General features: G+C 44.4%; 1 protein-coding gene across 2 annotated transcripts in view; it reads left to right on the forward strand.

Annotated features, from left to right (window-relative positions):
* trappc8 (trafficking protein particle complex subunit 8) overlaps nucleotides 1–14,216 on the forward strand; it is a 38,621-nt gene extending 24,405 nt beyond the window's left edge. For both annotated transcript variants that reach the window (XM_083911422.1, XM_083911423.1), the window contains 16 exons: nucleotides 407–512; nucleotides 1,112–1,306; nucleotides 3,032–3,204; nucleotides 3,284–3,358; nucleotides 4,166–4,271; nucleotides 4,472–4,629; nucleotides 5,746–6,179; nucleotides 6,639–6,795; nucleotides 6,883–6,979; nucleotides 7,799–7,867; nucleotides 7,956–8,014; nucleotides 8,852–9,055; nucleotides 9,844–9,945; nucleotides 11,612–11,751; nucleotides 12,144–12,233; nucleotides 13,012–14,216. In XM_083911422.1, the coding sequence (XP_083767548.1) occupies nucleotides 407–512; nucleotides 1,112–1,306; nucleotides 3,032–3,204; nucleotides 3,284–3,358; nucleotides 4,166–4,271; nucleotides 4,472–4,629; nucleotides 5,746–6,179; nucleotides 6,639–6,795; nucleotides 6,883–6,979; nucleotides 7,799–7,867; nucleotides 7,956–8,014; nucleotides 8,852–9,055; nucleotides 9,844–9,945; nucleotides 11,612–11,751; nucleotides 12,144–12,233; nucleotides 13,012–13,246 (2,400 nt within the window). In that variant the 3' untranslated portion in view covers nucleotides 13,247–14,216. The remainder of the gene's footprint in view (nucleotides 1–406; nucleotides 513–1,111; nucleotides 1,307–3,031; nucleotides 3,205–3,283; nucleotides 3,359–4,165; nucleotides 4,272–4,471; nucleotides 4,630–5,745; nucleotides 6,180–6,638; nucleotides 6,796–6,882; nucleotides 6,980–7,798; nucleotides 7,868–7,955; nucleotides 8,015–8,851; nucleotides 9,056–9,843; nucleotides 9,946–11,611; nucleotides 11,752–12,143; nucleotides 12,234–13,011) is intronic.
* The last annotated feature ends 4,507 nt before the right edge of the window (nucleotides 14,217–18,723 follow it).

Here is an 18,723-nt window from a genome sequence, read left to right on the forward strand (position 1 = left end):
AAGTCAGATAGAGCTCAGAAATACCCTCTGTCACTCTGTCAATCTACTAGAATTCTGCCTTAAAGACAATACATCAAATCTCCATTCACGTAAGTATCAGAGTTTGGATGGGAATCAAAAAGCCTGCACAGCTGCGGATAGTTTGGACACAGTCTGGAGTTCAGAGTGTCTTAAAGTTTTGACTTTTTTTGCTCATACATGAGTTATGCAGCAGAGATGATACATACAGTAACAAGAGAGCGTCACACGTCTTTGGGACTTTGACACAAACACAAGAGTGACATAAAAATAAAAAACAGTATCAAACTTTAACAGCATTACAGCTGCTCGTACTACATGAATCGATGGGTTTAAAATAGGTCCAGAAATTGGCACACACATGAACATGTTTTGTGTGTGTGTCCAGAGTGTGATGGGGGGAAATGAAGACAGCCTCCCTCAGCTGCCTCTGCCCTGCATCTCCAGCTCAGCCACAAGAGTCTACTTCGGACATGAACGCCGCCTTGCAGAAGGTAACACACTGAGTCCTAAAAGACTCTAAAGGAAAGAGTTGTGATTAGTTATTATCACACACACATCACTTATGCTGTTTTTCCATTGCATGGTGAGGCACGGCTCTACTCAACTGTCCATCAGTCCGTCCCCACAGACCGTTTGAGCTTATTGATTGTTCAGCGAAGTTTACCTGCTTTCTGAGGGTGTGCTCAGTGTCTGCTGTATAATTTGAGTGTGTCACCGTAATGATATGTAGGTCGTCTCTTTCAGCTCCCTCCGCTGCTCAGGGTATCATTCGAAGTTATTATTACATATTATCATATCACATTGCTACATAAGTGTGATTCAATAATACAAAGTTCTAGGCTTTATTGTGATCCCTGCAGACAGCCTGTATCGTAAAACTCTCTCAAAACCAAACATACCATTAATTATGTCTGTCATATTCTCCCCTAAAATAATGATAGGGGAAACACTGAACAACAATATATTAATAACTGAGGTGCCTTTGAGCAAAGGTTCAGTCTAACTCGTGAACATGTAAGTGTTGCAGAGGAAGTACTTTATATTGAACACTAATACTGCATATTTGATTCTAATGACCTGATGTGTGCAGGGGAAAAGCAGGCAGCCACTCATGTGTCCCTGGACCAGGAGTACGACCAGGATTTGGCAGCCATGTGGTGCCACCTAGAGGAGCAGCTCGTGGCTGCTGCCAACAGGGGGACTGTCCCAGCAAACTTTCAGCCCACCCAGTGCTGCCTGAACAGCCAGACAGACAACCTGCGCTGCCCACTTGCTGTAGCAGAGGGTAAGAGGTGCAACTGTACTTAAAATGCCATCTAGACAGTTACTTGTACTCGTCTACAACTTAGTAATAGGTTTTGGGACATACCAACGCTTGTCAACCTACAGGGGCTTCTATTTTCTTTTGTCATATATCACAGTTCTTTTCTTTTCTTCAATTTGACGAAAGAGGTACACGTGTGTGACTGTCTGGTTTTCAAAATTAGTTCTAACAAAGGGTTTATACAAAATCTATGTAAATAAGACTAATAGGATTATATCTACGTGTGTCTCTTATAAAAGAATAAACAATGACACAATTGAGCTGAGGACATCTCTGACTACATACACACCAGTGGCGATTGCTCTAAGACTGCAAGGGAAGCTCAGCTTCTACTGACTTCAATGGGGAAGTGTAGAGCGAGTTGTTCCACTGCAGCCAAACTAGACGCTCATTGGATAAATGCTGGGCTTTGTCCCGCCCATCGGACGCTCAGCGTCTATGGGGGTCTATGGGGCAGTGGGCTGGCCCGGACGCTCGGCTTCTGCATGATGATTGGATGAGCTGTCTGAGGTAGAATCGTTTTTGATTGACAGCTAAATGAGCGAATCAGCGATCTTGAAGAATAAACATCCAGCAGAGCATTTTCCAAGTTTTTCATTCCGTTGTTCTGAACTGATCCGTAGACTTTACCAATCCCCAGAGACTTTGTCTTTGTTAAAAACAACTAGCATTGTGTTTGGAAACTCTGTTCTGTCACTCTGCGGTTTATTTCCCCAACTAGCAGCGGCAGCTGCTGAGCTTCTCCCCCCGTCACTCACACTCACACTCACAGGTGGTCACACTTCACAGTAGCCTGGCGCAGCAGCTCCAGCTGGACCAAGGCTGTTTAAGTAGCCTAGCTCTGCTGCCATTGAGAGGACACTGGTCAAGTCCCTGGAAATTACACCGAGTTGGTACGACAAGGTCACAGATCATTTTCTTGAAAAGGAACGAAGGGAAGAATTGACATATAAATAAACAAACACATTTATGATGTAGCCCGGAAAAATAAGCTTCCCCTCCTTGAAAGACCAGCTTCCGCCACTGGTACACACTCACAGACTCACAGACTCACAGACTCACACACTCACAGACTCACACACACACACACACACACACACACACACACACACACACACACACACACACACACACACACACACACACACACACACACACACACACACACACACACAACTTCATGCTTGAATACTTGAGGTGCTACAAAAACAAATTGCTTCATAATTAAGATTTTCCAAAGTCAAAGTCTCTAGAAGTGAATGATTCAACTTTTTCAGATGGTCTAGTGCAATAAATCATAGTATAGAATCCCAATACTTGCATTACATATTTGATCTGCACCAAGTATTGTGACATCATCAAATCAGGAGAATCACCGCAGCCCTAATAAAGAGACTAGCGCTGCAAAGATTAATTGATTAAAACATTTGTTTGTCATTTTTTGTCAATTCTCTGATTCTTAAATGTGAATATTTTCTGGTTTCCTTCCTTTATGACGGTAAAATCCACATTTTACACCTTTTTCTGACATTTTATAGACCAAACAAGTAATTAATTAACGTAGAAAACAACTGACCAATTAATCTATGATGAAAATAATCATCAGTTGCAGCCTGAAAAGAATCACAGCATGAGCCATCCCATCACTATTTGCTGTCAGTAAACAGCCATCTTTCTGTCCTGCAGAGCCAATCATAGTGGAGGTGACATTCAGGAACCCTCTGAAGGTTCCCCTTGCTCTCTCCAACCTGTCGCTCCTCTGGAGGTTCACTGCTGATGATGCGTCTCCATCCGAGGAGAAGACCACTGAGGAGTTGGAAGGAGAGGCCGTCACTAACGAGGAGACTCTGGCTCTAGGGGTGGGCAACCTGACCTCAGATTGACGGATGCTATAAATAACAATATTAAGACTTCTCTAATATGCGTTTCCTCTTGCAGATGACTCAGAAAGATGACATCGTCACCACTGAGGTGATCCTGGAGTTTGTTATGGGTACAGAGGAGACCAAGATGGTGAGGGCTCTTACTGTATCTACAGATGTACGATCTGCATCAGATTTCATTTCTACACTGAACCTGTTTTGGAGGCCTAGTGTACAGATTTAATGGGAGTGATGGAGTGCACAGCCTTCTGGTGAAGGGCTGTAGGAGCTGATAGGACAGCTTGTGTTAGGACAGCACAGTTTCAGTACACAGCCAAACATTCAGCTGTAAAAGGGTCTGACTTTCCCTGCTGGAGGCTCAAGCTTCATCCACACTTGGGCGTTTTCATTCTAAAACAGCGTTTCAAATCAAAATTGATCTCCGTCCACAGGGCAATGTTTTTCCAACTCGGGTATCAGTGACACTATGGATACACCATAAAATACAGCTGGGTCAGCAGAAAAAACACACATTAACTATGACATAACTGGCAGCAAATGTATTTTGCACTGTATAAAGCCTAGTTGTAGTTGTGGATAGGCTATACTAATATAGGACTATACTGTTGGCACGCAGTTAAGATTAGAGATGAGTGGATAACGCACTTTTGCCAAGTACAAGTATGATACGAGTAATATCCTCGTAGGATTCTACGCACAGTTTTATAAATGTGAAAACACATATCACATGACCGTTCACATACACTGGACATGCATGTGACGGTGTAAACAGGAAGCAGATTGTGTAACGTTACTCTGCAGTTGAAAGGGAGGAAGAGCAGCAGTGAAGGACTTTTAAATCCCCAGCTGTGGACTGTTTCTTCTAATTGAGGCTGAACGGACATGTGGTTGTGTTATGCTGCTAACAGTTACTGTGACCTCTGACCTCTGACCCCAGGCTCGACTGCGGCTGCTGCCACACAGAACTGGTCAGCTGAACATCGTGGGTGTGGTGTACAACCTGGCTGCAGCCTCCTCTGGAGAGATCGCTCCCAGCACCGAAGGTTAAGCACTTTGCTTGTTGTTGGCTGCTTTAATATCACTTCATACAGTACTTTGTTTTGCTGTCAGGATGCCTGATGTGTCCTTGACTCTCATTGTATTGCATTTGCCTCGTCTGTTGTTTTTTAACTACAATCTTTCTTTTGTGTCAGATCCCAAAAAACAACTGAAACCCACAGTGTGTCTTTTCTCCTGTGTACAGGCCAGCAGGTGGTAGATTTGATGGTGGTTCGTGGCAGACAGGACCTGAAGATCCAGGGCCCACGACTGAACCAGACCAAAGAAGACAAGATGTTGATACGACATGGTCTGGATCGGCGTCTGGATCCCATCATAACACCACCCATGCCCCTAATGGAGGTACTGTTGACTCACTGACTGCACGCACTCACCACATCCTGCACTTCTAACAGAGGCTAATCTGAAGCCTAATGAATATAGCGTTTTTCTCTGGCAGGGTGCTGCAAAACGCGTTTGTTTCTATGACCACATTAACGCTAGCTAGGTAGCTAACTTGAGGCTACATTAACAGAGAGTTGATCACACCTAAACAACAAGCTTTTCTGTCTTTGAGTGACAGGGTGATGAGGTTATACTGTTGTCAAGATACCAAAATTAGGACTTTGGTACAATACCTGCCGATAATATCTCAATACCGATACTGAAATGATACCACAGCGGAAAAATAAAACTCATCAAAAGTAATGGAATAAAATATTAGATGACAGAACGTGGAACTTTTTCAATTATTCATTTATTTTTATTGATTAAAAGACTGATTTAAAAAGTCGAGATAAAAATATATTGGGGCAGCTGAGTGTTGCCCCAATATATGAGCAGTCACCCCATGTAAAGAGGCTGAAGGTCCTCGAGGCAGCGGCCGTGGGTTTGACTCCGACCTGCTCCATGCCCCCCCCCCCTCTCTCACCCCATTTCCTGTCTGTCCTATATAATAAAGGCTTGAAAACTGCCAAAAATAATAAAAAATAAAGTAAAAGCTGCTGAGCTTTATAGCTACTTCACATGTTATAAAGTGCTGCATGTCATCCCCTCTCTCTCTCTCCCGTTTTCTGTCACTCTTCAGGAAGCCATGAATAAGGCCAAAACATAACTTAAGAAAATAAAAAAAACAAAAAAACAGTCAGTAGATAGAAAGAAAAATGATCGCCAACTATTTTGATAATCGATTAATCATTAACATGCTCTTTCTTTCCTTCTTTTCTCTGTTTTGTATCATATTAAACAGAATATCTTTCAGACAAAACAAGACAATTAAAGAAATCACCCTTGACTTTGAAATCTTTTGACCAAACAATTTATTTTCTAAAATAATTGGCAGATTAATCGGTAAATAAAAAAGAATCAATAGTTGCAGCCCCGGTGATCCCCAGGAGTGACCTGCAAGTTAAAGCTTATGCAGTTTTGACAATGCTGCCAGTTTATCAGTGGGTTTTTTTGTGTCTGTGTGTGTGTCAGGTCTTCTTCCTGCAGTTTCCCACGGCTCTGCTGTGTGGTGAGATCAGGAAGGCCTACGTCGAGTTCTGCAATGTCAGCGGTGTTGCATTGTGCGGCCTCCGAGTGGCGTCCACACACCCAGATTTCTTCACCTTCGGCAGCCAGACCACCACTCCCCTCACGCCCCTGAGCCCTTCCTCAGCTGAACACTGCTCAGCCTATAAGACGGTGGCCACGCCCCGGCAGCCGGGCTCAGTGGCATCTGAGATGTTGGTTTCAGCGGAGGATTTCAGTCAGCCGTCCGGTGTGATGGAGATCCCGATAGAAGGCAGCACACTGCAGCCGGGGGAGTCCACCCAGCTGCCTCTGTGGCTCAGAGGACCAGACCAGGAGGGAGTCCATGAAATCAACTTCCTGTTCTACTACGAGAGCACAGAGAAAGGAAACAAGATCAGGTATAAAAAGGAAGTAAACTGAAGCTTGAGAAGATACCATTAACATAAGCAGCCTATTTAGTGTTAAAGTTGTACTCCACAAGATTTTCATCTATTTAACTGCCTTTTAAGTTCCTTTCTATCACAGAGGGAGTTAAAACAGAGAGTGATATAGGGGACGGCCAGGAAGTACAGAGGGGTAAATGTGTTTTTAATAAAGTTTACCAAAAAAAATACGAATGTGACAAGATGGAGGCTCTGAAAGGACAGGCTCACCTGCAGTTACACCTTACTGCCAAAGAGCCCGCTAGAAACAAGCTATCTCAAATCTTATGGAGTACAACTTTAATTATGAAAAGGCAAAAAAAAAATATTAGAAAAGGAGACTTGTACCATAACAGCTGTATAGAAATGAATGAGTGATATATTGGATGTGAGCTTCTGTCTCCTCATGCGTCTCCCTCCTCTCTTCCTGTGAAGTCACCGGGTGTTGCGTCACACAGTGTTCATCTGTGCCAGCCGCTCTCTGAGTGTGCAGGCGTCGGCCTGCCGCAGCAGTGTTCCTCCGCATCACAGTTTGGATGACAAAGGCAGCGGTGGAACGCTGGTCTTTATCGATGTGGAGAACATCAATACGGTGAGGCACTCAGCGTGCCACAAAGCACCCCCCCCCAGCCTATCACTGCTAGAACTCACTTTTAATCTGCCTCCTCTGGGCTCTCAGAGTGAAGCTGGCGTGCGGGAGTTCCACATCATCCAGGTGTCCAGCAGCAGTCAACACTGGCGCCTCCATAAGTGCATCAACCCAGCCAAGGATAAAGGTGAGTGAGTCGTCATGTCTGCCATGCTCTCTCACTCTGGTTCGTGTAACTCAGTTGTATGTTGAATTGAATAGAATAGAAATACTTTATTGATCCCAAGCTGGGAAATTGCAGGATCAGGAGCAAGGCAGATTTCCCAGTTTCCCGTTTGTCCCTCACAAACACAAAGCCCTGTGTTCCACAACCCATTCATCACGTGTGATCTGGAATTTGACCTGAAATAGGGAACAATTAATTGAATATGAATCATGATTTTGTCTTTCCACATTGAAATAAACATGACCGACTGCAGTAACCACATGTACAGTCCGTGCTTTGCTCAGAGAAAACTGTTTCATGCCGACTGCATGTTTTGGCTTCACTTTTGAAGAGCTGTCATGCTGCTGTGCTCACCCTGCAGCAGCAGACTGAAAAACGTTGCTAAATGTTGCAGCAGCGGTTCAGAGGAGAGGAGTAATATACAACAGAGAGCAGATGGTTAAAACTGAAGTGAAATGTCTGGAGCAGAAGGAGAAGAGTTGGTCCCTTTTGAGAATATTTTATTTCTATATTTTCTCTAGAAGATGCAGTGAATTCAGGTAGAGGAAGAACTTTTTTTAAGTCTTATGTTGAAACAAAGATTAGCTAATTAACAGGAATCTAGTGTAGCAAGGGGCTGTAAGAAGAGCTCTGTTTATTTCAATGTAAAAGTGCAATAAAAGTATTTTGTCCCCAATATCAATGAATGTTTGTGTGTGTACACTGTGTACAAACTAAACAAAGAGCCACTCAAAGCGTGTTCAATCCCAGCTGCTCTCTGTGTGCCCTCTTCCCCTCCAGACTGTAAACTCACCAGCAGAGAGAGAGCCAAGCTGTGCTTCAGGGCCACGCGCTGCAGGCCCCCCCAAGGTACCTCCTATAGAACACCATCACTCTGCTCTGATAAGCTTTAGGGCCGTGAATAAACACTGATTCGCCTGTTTTTGTCTGTTTCAAGCTACCTCGGATGCCGTCGAGAAATACACCTTTGCAGACCTGAATCTGGGAAACGAGCGGGTAAATTGAAAGCTAAATGTTGTTGTTACTTTAATTTGTCCGAGTGAATGTGTTCTCTCGTTTAGTTTCTTTGTTCTAGTCAGGTGCTGTCAGCTCGCTATCTTTGTCTCTATGGATATCTTTTTGTTTGATACTTTGTCAAACTAAATAACACACAATCTACAACCGCTCATACTCCATAAAGCAAACCTGCAGTACTTTGTATGACACCAATCAGCAGATCAAAATCAGAGAACAAAGTATTAATACTTGATTTATTCTCAAATACTGTTATTTTGTATATAGAATTTGATGTGATATCCTCTGTTTCTATACCTCCGCTGTACTAGCATGTTTTTTTAAATAACCAAAACACTCAACAAAAACTTTTATTTAGTGAAAAAAACAGTGATCAAAACAGTGTTCATTGTGTCAGAAGAGACGATTTCAACAATGTTTTCTTCTGTAGGATTTAAAAATGAACAGGAAGTGTAGAGGACAGCTTTGAATGACTTGAGCACATCTGCTCCCACAGGACATCACTAGTTTCTCACACTGCTCTGGTTTGACCTTGACTTCACTAACTGGAGTGGGTTTCTTCCACATTACTTTGTTACCAAGGATTTTCCAGAGATTCTCTATAGGGTTTAGATCAAGTATTAATAATGTGTTCTCTAATTTTGATCTCCAGTGTATTTCATGAAGATATGTAAGTGGCTTGTGTGATAAGCCTGAGGCAGAGCTCAGATGGAAAGCTTAGCTGCTGTGGAAGTCATGACTTTAACATTCACTCATTGTCTACGTGTTCTTTCTGCTTTCTGTCGACCCTCTGCTTCCCTCACCTCTGTCTTCATGCAGATCATCAGTTCCTCCACACCCTGTGGAGATTTCTTCTTCCGTGGCTGTCGGACGTCAGAGTCTCAGCGAGTGGATGGGACCTCATCCAGGACATCATCCAGCAGCAAGAGTCAGCCCGTCCACACTGACCACAGAGCCTCCGACATCACCGACATCGTTAAGAAGTGTAATGAGCTGGACCTCAACATAATCATCATCTGGAAGGTACACATAACAGAGTCAGTGAAGCCAGATCAGTCAGAGAGAGCCTTATGTGCTGGACTCCTTCAGATAAACACCATGGACAAAGAAACCATCAGAGGTGTGCTAACGCCCGTTAAGTGAATAATCTGATTATTAAACGGGGGAGATGGGAAAATGAAAGTACAGTAGGTGGCGCCCCGCCAACATACAGCTGCTCAGAATACAGGTTATCATTTGTCAAAATCACAAGCGTGGGGAAAATGGCCGTCTTTTGGACAGAATTACGACAGAAACAAGTCGTCTTGTTAGTGATGTTACTTACCATGGCGAAGTCCTCTCTCTGTTAAAGGTAACGATTGTGTTGTTGTTTTCATGTTGTTTTCGTCCGTTGCTTCCTTCCTGGTTTATTCTATTTCCGGGTCAAAAAAAAAGCCACTGCTGCGGAGCGGGGAGGGGGAGTTATAACCCATGGAGTATGCACAGACACATAACCCGATAATACTCTGGGTACGCTGTTAAATGCATGAATACTCAGGTTACTGAAGGAGTTCTCTAGGTCTGTTAACCAGGGTACAGTGTTTGCATGGCGTTTGAGAAACCGGAGGATACCCTTAATCCGAATATAATCGGGTTTTTGAACTACATGTAAACGCACTGAAACTTTCTATATTCATCATCCATTCAAATTCGGTAAGCCAAGCCTCGTGACTGTCAGCATTTAGTATCCTAATGGCTGAATGAACACGTTGGATGTACAGTGTGTGTTTGTGTGTGAGTTTCCAGTATGTGCTGTGTGTGTGTCTGTGCAGGCTTATGTGGTGGAGGACAACAAACAGCTGATCCTAGAGGGCCAGCTCCATGTGGCTCTGCAGACCATCGGCAAAGAGGCCACTTCTCTCACTCCCAAAGAGGTACAGTAAACACACATACAACCTTGCCCTCTCTGTAACTTAGGGCGCACTCACACTGTCCTTCCGCACCGCGACCCGGGCTTTAGGGTAATTGTCCCCCCTCCCTCTCCCCCCGCGCCCCAGCCCCGTTTGTACTCACACTGCCTGGGCCTCGGCCAATGCTTCTTGCTGTACATACGTCATCATGCCGTAACACGCCACATGCATTGATCGCGTGTGTGTGGCTTTGTTTACAAATCTTTCCATAGACCTCGGAGTTTTTGTGCGTCTTGTCGACTGTTTTTGAAAATTTTCATCCGACCAAATCTGCAGTAAACACTCCACCTCAGCATCACACCAACGTGAACCTTTCACCGCCATTGTTGTTGTTGTTAAATGTCCGCGCATGGTCCGTCGTTCTATTTTCTATGTCCGAACAGGCGCACATACCGCTACCGCCGTACGGCTCGTGCTTGTACACGTGCGCACACTCGTGCTCGTACATGTGCAAACGGCTCTGCTAAAGCCCACCTCTTTCTAGCGGGCCTTGGGCGGCCTGCTGTCGGCTGTTATGCGCGGAACGTGTGCACTCACACTGCTTAAACGTACTAGGCATTAGCTGAAAAACCGGTTTTGGCCCGGTACAGAACGACAGTGTGAGTGCGCCCTCAGTGAACATGATTGGATGGGTTGTGTAAATTCCTAAATCTAAGCTATATAGAATGGCACTTTGTGGCATCAGTCGATCAGATACCAGGTGTCAGCTGCAGCCTCAGCTCCTGAATGATGTTTTGTCTTCCTCTGCATATTTTCTTGCCAGTCTCCGTGATTTGTGATTGTCAGACAGAAGCTGTAGAGTGTCCATGTGTCATTGTCAACTCATTTCAGAGTAATAATGCAGTTGTCGTTGCTCCAGAGAGAAAAACAGCAACCCAGTTCAGGACTCTAAAGAGAGCTATTCTGGGCACCTCTCTGTCATCTGCTTGCTTTAGTTTGTTGCCTTTAGTAGTTCAGTTGTGAAAGAGAGCCTCTGTGCGTGCCTTCATGTGGTGAAAGTCAGGGAGCTCACGGGCACACACAAGCAGCAGCTTCAGAGCAGTGTCAGACAGTTCAGTGGAGCAGAGACAAACAACCCTTTAACCTTTCCCTGTTCACCTGTTGACGCTTCTCCAACTGTACAGCAAGTTGATTTCCTGTTAAAACACACAGCTTTCAAAAAAAAATCCTGGAAGGTTTTCGTTGCCACTGTGTGCACTAGATTGCTGGATATGGTTGCATTGCAACTTTTGTTGTGATTTGGCACTGTAAATAAAACTGAATTGAATCATTTTAAAGTCTAAATAATTACATAATTATTAAATAAATAGGATTTTGAAGCAGAAATAAGTATAAAACCTGGTGTATATTTTTCAAATAAATGAAATCCATTAGTTTGTAAATGTCACATTACACATTATTTGATTGATTTTCATTGTTCTGTATGCGCTCCTACATTTTCAAAAGTTAGCATCAGGCCCTGTTTATCATGTAGATGAGGTATGAGAGCTCAGGTAAAATTTCAATCTGTGTCAGCTTTAGACATGATGCTTCACACGCAACATCTAACACGATGCTTCCTATCTCAGTGAGGATGCCGTAAAGAGGAGAGGTCAGAGTAAGTGCTCTTCACTGTATCTTTGCGTTGCAGGAAGCTCAAGAGATGGTGCTGCTCAAGTTTAAATCAGAGCTCCCGACTCCAGTGGCCCTGCCCTCTGCAGAGCTGTCCCAGCTCATCAAGACCAACCTGCACTACCCCGAGACCTACACACATCCATTCATCCAGGACAGGTGAGAGGCACACACACACACACACACACACACACACACACACACACACACACACACACACACACACACACACACACACGCACGATGGGATAGGCTCTCACCTCATTCTTGGCGGCAGTAGCTCAGTCCACAGGGGACTGGGCTCGTCGCAGTAGGGTCCCCTTTTGGTCCATGAATGGAGTGTGGTCTGATGGCTGGAGAGGTGCGAGGTGGAGCCTAGAAGAGGACACATGACACAAACACATCATTAACACAGACAGGGGGAGTGTGTGGGAAGAGGCTGAAAAAAGAGCAGAATGTGAGAAAAGAGTAATGGTGTCAGTTGGAAATCCAAGTGAACACAAAGCTGTTGTTGGAGATGAGTGTTGAGCTGATGTCCTCTCTGTCTCCAGTCTGTGCGTGGTGCCTGTGACTCTCACTCTGTCCAACTGCTCCTTGGCTCAAGTGGATGTCGTCATTGACTTGCGGCACAAAAGCACCAGGTAAGGGTCCATACCTGCAAACTTTTCGCTTTTCCGAACAATCAACTTTTTCTTTGTCACTTGGGTCATTCACGTGAATCGCCTAGAGCCGGTGTTGCACCCATACTGGTTTCCACACCAACTGGTTTCCACACCAACTGGTTATCCTGTTGTGTTTCTCTAACAGAAGCCGCAGCTGTGCTCAGCCTCTCGTCAGATTCGATAGTAAGACGAGAAACCCGATAGTAACCCGAGAAGGCTTGGAAGGTTCGCCTTCTTGGGTTACTATCGGTCTTCACGTCTGAGCATGCTCTGTGGGTTATAACTCCCCCTCCCCACTCCACGGCAGTGACTTTTGACCCAGAAAATGAATAAACCAGGAAGCAACGGTACTAAAAACGACGTAAAAAAACCCAACAATATTAATTGAGCGTTACCTTTAAAGCGAGACAGGACCTTGTGATTTTGACAAAGATGAACAGGGAAAAAACCCGTATTCAGTCCAGCTGTATGTTGGTGGAGCTCCACCTACTGTACCGGAGGAAGAGTTACTCCGTCACTTTCCCATTCAACCCCCTTTCATGTATACGAGGGGAACTTCAATAATCTGATTATCCCCTTAACCGGGGAGAGGCCATTTTCGGGAACTGATGTGACTGTAAACACACTAATAATGTCAGAAACCCAATAAATATGGCTCCACAGCCTATTTTGGGTCCCGACCCTACCTTTGGGATAAACTGGTCTCGGTTAAGTGAACATATTTTCTAAGCTCTCCATCTACCCATTCCCTTTTTAGCCCGGAGTCTCTGGAGGTCCACAGCTCGTTCACCTGGGTGGGTCAGACCCAGTACAAGCTGCAGCTGAAGGCTCAGGAGGTGCTGTGCCTGACGCTGCGAGCCTGTTTCCTCCAGGCAGGAGTCTACAACCTTAACACGCCGCGAGTCTTCGCCAAGCCGGCTGAGCAGGGCGCCATGTGTGAGACGAGTCAGCAGACGGCCAGTCCCGCCCTCATCATCATCAACAACGCCTGAGTGGAGCTTCGGGCCTGCAGACAGGAGCCCTACCAGCTACCGCTCTACACACAATGACCACACCTGTTCTCCACGATTGATAGCTGACAGCATTGAACCAACATGTTTGTACCCATTACTACAATAGAAGAAGGTGTATTTAAAACAAACAGCGACAGTTTGTAGAGACTGATGAGTTTCTGGAACTCAGAACTATTTAGTTTCATCCTACAAAGCATCAAAGAGTTTCACCTGCATGTTACTTTCTCTGTACGAGGCCCTCTCACTAACACGCAGGTCTACCCTCTTACCACCCCGCCCTCCGTAGCTCCATCGTCTCCACCCACCCGTGTTCACACACCGGCCACCAGCATCTCAAACGCCCACTTGTGTTTGGAAGCTAACAGAAGCTAGGTCACCTGGCAGACCAGAATGTTGACTCTGCATCTGACTTTTCAGTTCAAAATGGTTCTGAACAGGGAGTGTGTCCACGTGGAGCCACATCACCAGAGCGCTCGCATCACTGGGAAATCCGTTGTGTGTGTTTGGTTCAGTTCAGCTGGAATGGCCTCTGGCTCCAGACTCTGGACTGATGCATCAACTTCAATCTGCAAAAACACTCAACTGTGGAGGAATCCGAGCAGTAGTTTTAAAATGTCACTTACTGTGACATTCTAACGAGTGTTTACATCCTGAATATTGTACACCTCACCACCCGGCCCTCTTTTCATCAATTCCAGTATCCTTGGCAACAGGCTGACGACAGAGCCTGTCTTACTGCCCATCCTCTGTTTGATTTTCTCTCATGTCTTCATGTAGAGTCAGCCAATCCAATCAGCAGACACCCCTCCCCCCAGACCTGTGTATTTAACCTCAACCTGTTGTGATCGAGCTCTCGTATGCATTGACTTGACAGCTTTTCTGAAAATGATGTATTATATTTATATAACAAATTGTTTGTAAATAGAAAATAAAAATGTAACTAATGAGACTGTATGTGTTGTGAGAGATGAGTGGACAGGGAACTGTGACATTTTTAGAGTAGTAAGGCTTAACGTGTTTTAACTCAGAGCCAGCATGACTGTGGAAGACTGCAGAAGGAGCTCAGAAGCTCGGTAAATTTGAAAGAATCACTGCACTTTTGTTCATAATACAAGATCATACTTATGCCACACCACAGGAGAAGGAATCATTAATTAGAGAATTAAAAAGGTACCGTGACCGTACCTGACGGCCACCGTAGCTTCTACTACAGCTTGGAAAGGCGAGGGGAGGGGTATTCAGTTGGTTGTAATCTCTAACTCACCACCAGATGGCACTAAATCCTACACACTGCCCCTTTAAAGAAAACTTTAAATTTCATTTATCTTCCTTGTCATTTTTTTGAGTCACCAGCCTGCGCTGCTCCATGGACGTAGTACGGGGATGAATATCAGTTGAAATCATAAATGCTGCCTAGGCTTGACTTCTGTGTTCTCCACTAAAGACTGGCCTCCTGTGTTGACGTGAGCTCTAATTAGCATTTTAGCACAAACAACCATTGGATGAACCACAGACAGTTCAAAAGTAAAATCACCTGTGATCGGACAGCAAATTATTAGTATCTAGTGAGAACTACGTGTCACAATAAGAAACATAGGGAGGGACATATTGAGAGTGAAGCTTTATTAAAAAAATAAAAATAAACTTAATTATTTACAGTGTGTTCCCCTGGTCTGGGTCACACACTAAAACACTTCATTTAACTAAAGGTGTCTCTTGGCTGCTTCAGGGTCATAAGAAGCTGGAGCAGGTCTTGCGGAGGGGGGCCCAATATGCAGCCTTCTGCGGTGGGTTGCTAGGTACTTGGGGTCCCTCTCCAGCCTCTCCTGTAAAACTGAACACAGCTGAGACAGCTCCTGGATGGAACCCAGCAGGATCTTTCACACTCTGTGGCTGGACTTCCTGTGCGTTCTGCAGCAAGTCTTTGCACTGGAGTTTCATCACGGGAAAAGTGCAATAGTCTCTGTCCAGACATTGGGCCTCATTTATCAAACTTGCGTGGAAACGGGCGCAGATCTGAGCGCATAATTGGTCGTAGGAAATGACCCACGTGTGATTTATGAAACATTCCTATCCGACCAATCTCCGCGTATGAATGAGCGGGCCTTGATAAATGCTGCGGCTGAATTCGATCGTCTTTAACATGTTACGCCCTTAAATATTCCTGGTTCGGAGGCCTCGCCCACTCAGGTCAAACATGGAGGGGAAGAACGCTGGTTAGAAAAGAAACTTTTCCGACACACAGATCAGCATCCTGACATCCGACATGGAGCAAAATAAAGATGTGCTTTTTGTCATTCTTAAGAGTGGAATAGAAGGGGCCCATAAAAACACCGTATGGAAAAAAATAATGGAGGGAGTCAAACCGAAGCAGTGCTCCACTGTGACCCGAGTGCGCCTGTGCGCACTGTTGGACAGGTGTTGTGCCGTATTCAGCACCCCTGCCGTGAATTGCACCCCCTCGCATTATAGCTGATATTCAAAAGATCCATTTAATTCATTTTGTAATTATGGCTGCAGTTTATTTCCACAGAACATAAAAAAGGTGTTGTTTTGTGTTCGCTATTATCCAAGTTTGTGATTTTAAACTCTTTAAAATAGTTTAAAGACTGTAAGTAACCAATGGTCTGACCGTTATGGGTTACCTGTATATAAACTACTCCTATAGGTGGAAACAACAGCCTTCTGATCCAGAATATCACCTATAATGCGAGGAGTGCATTTCACGGCCGGGGTGCTGAATACGGCACAACACCGGCGCTACCGGTGGGTCATTAGGTATTCCGTAAGAGGATACCTTTGTCATCTAGAAGAACCATACCAAGATGTTAATCATCTGATACCTTGTTTGATCTAAAGCAATTTATCGAGGGTAGCCACCAACCGAGGAGATGACTTTGGCTCTGCAGTGCGTCTTGCTGCAGCCACGCGCCAACACATTCATTCATTATTTCAATGTCGGGGTCGCGGGGGGCTGGAGCCGAGCTGTTTTGATATTCAAAAGAATTGCGTGTCCCCCCTGGCCACGTTTAAAAGCGACAGCTTGGCATCACAAATCACCTGTACATTTATCGAGTGGTAGTCTTTGCGATTGATGAATGCGTAATCATTCATGGATGGTGCCTTCAGACGCACATGAGCACAATCAATCACTCCAACCACAATTTTTATATATTTTTTTTATTCGTTTCAAGAATCCGTTCTGATCTGTTCTTAATATGGGACTGCTTATGCTAAATGACAGCTGAGGTTTGTTCATTATTTTCAGACAGATTTTGCTGTGCTGCACCGCAAATACACAGGCTCAAATGTGCGTACACGACCTCAGACCAGACGTGAGATTTGATCGTAGCTCCCGCTCACGTCCAAATTGATAAATGCCGACGTTCGCCAGGAAATGGTCGTACGCACGTTTTTCTGCCGTATGTTCGTTTGATAAATGAGGGCCATTGTGTGCTGAAATTCCAAATCCACAGAGGAGGAAGAGGCCACATAATCATCCAATGAAAGTATAAAGTACAAATGCATTAGTGCAGAGAGTGAAAGCCAGTCGTGTGTGCAGACATTAACTCACAGATAACTTCACTCAGCATGTGAGGGTAGTGATTTAGGACTGAAAGCCAGTCTCGTGCAGACAGCTCCAGTGAAAGTGTGGAAAGCTCACCACAGAGCCAGAGAGGTTTGCTCCTTCATCCTCCTCGGAATCTGAACAGCTGGAGTCCAGGAAAAGATGAATGCATTGGTCATCTGTTTCCCCTGGCAGAGAATCCAAGTCTTAAATGAGATACAGCGTGTACATGTTGTCCTCGCATTTCACTCAATCATGTGTCATCGTTGAAACCAAAGACAATGAGGAGCAGACTACTATGGAAGAGCCCAGTAGTACTAATTGGGCTCTAAATGAAGCTGAACTAGCACTGCCTGAATGTAGATCCTCAGTTGCATCAGTGTCTCCCACGATCTGAACACATATGCCACCTGCATCATCATCATCATCATCATCATCATCATCATCATCATCATCATCATCATCATCATCATCATCATCATCATCATCATCATCATCATCATCATCATCATCATCATCATCATCATCATCATCATCATCATCATCATCATCATCATCATCATCATCATCATCATCATCATCATCAAAACACATGCACATCGGTGTACAGAAGTGTATCATGTATTAATAAAACAGGGGTGCTCTGAACGTTGGCATTTAAAGATTAGTTAAGGGTCAGAAATTACACACTGGCGTGAGAACGGGAGAGTTGGGCCTAAGAACAGTGGAATTCCTTAAAGGTTCACTTATGTACTTAAAGTAAAGTAACGTTCCTCCTCATCGAAGGCTCCTTAAACATGCTGCTGCCGCCGCTGCTTCTTCTTCTTACCGTTGTCTTTCTCCGGATGGTTCATTTCTTCGGCAGCTTCACTCTTTCCTCCCGAGCTTTCCTCCGGATCCTTTTGTCTCTTCCAGACTCCACTGGTAAAAAAGCGCCTTCTAATTCAATTCAATTCAATTCAATTTTATTTATAGTGTCGAATCATAACAAAAGTTATCTCAGGACACTTTACAGAGTAGGTAAAGACCACACTCTATGACTTATTTATGATTTACATAGACCCAACAATTCCCTCATAGAGTACGGTGGCAACGAAAACCTTCCCTATAACAGGCAGGAACGTCAGACAGACCCAGCTCTGTGGAGGACGGACATCTGTCAGCACCGGTTGGGGAGGAAGAAAAGGAGAGAGAAAGAGAGAAAAGACAGACAGATTGACAGAGAGAGACAGACAGACACACTTCCAGAGATGCAAGCAAAGCCTAACAGTAACTATAATAATATTTATAGTAATGTGAATATAACGTATATGTTAAGACAGTTAATACAACAGAATAGTAGAAACAAGCACAGCTAAGGTAACAGAATATGAAAATGATAATAATTATGTTGGCAAACATGATCAATGATGAGTAGTGGCAATAGCAGCTACAATACAGCTACAAATTTTATAGTTTATTAAACTAGTGATAGTATATATGTGTAACAGTGATAATAGCAGCAGGAAGCGTCATGTAGGACCACGGCAGCAGGCACCACCACGATCAGCAGAGACCTGCGAGACGACAAAGCACAAACAACTCCGGGGAAGAAGCTGAATTAGTAACATGCATTGATGAGACATGAATGGTACAGACAGAGAGGAGAGAAGCTCAGAGTATCAGGAAAAGTATTATCCCCCGGCAGACTAGGCCTATAGCAGCATAATTAAGCAGAATAAAGTCTCATCGTAAGCCCTAGCTGTAAGCTTTATCAAAAAGGAAAGTTTTAAGTTTACTCTTAAATATGGGGACAGTGTCTGCCTCCCGAATAACATTTTGGAGTTTGTTCCACAGGAGAGGAGCTTGGTAGCTGAAGGCTCTGCCTCCCATTCTACTTTTGGAGACT

This window comes from Echiichthys vipera (assembly GCF_963691815.1).
Source record: "Echiichthys vipera genome assembly, chromosome: 3".
Classification (NCBI taxonomy): Eukaryota; Metazoa; Chordata; class Actinopteri; order Perciformes; family Trachinidae; genus Echiichthys; species Echiichthys vipera.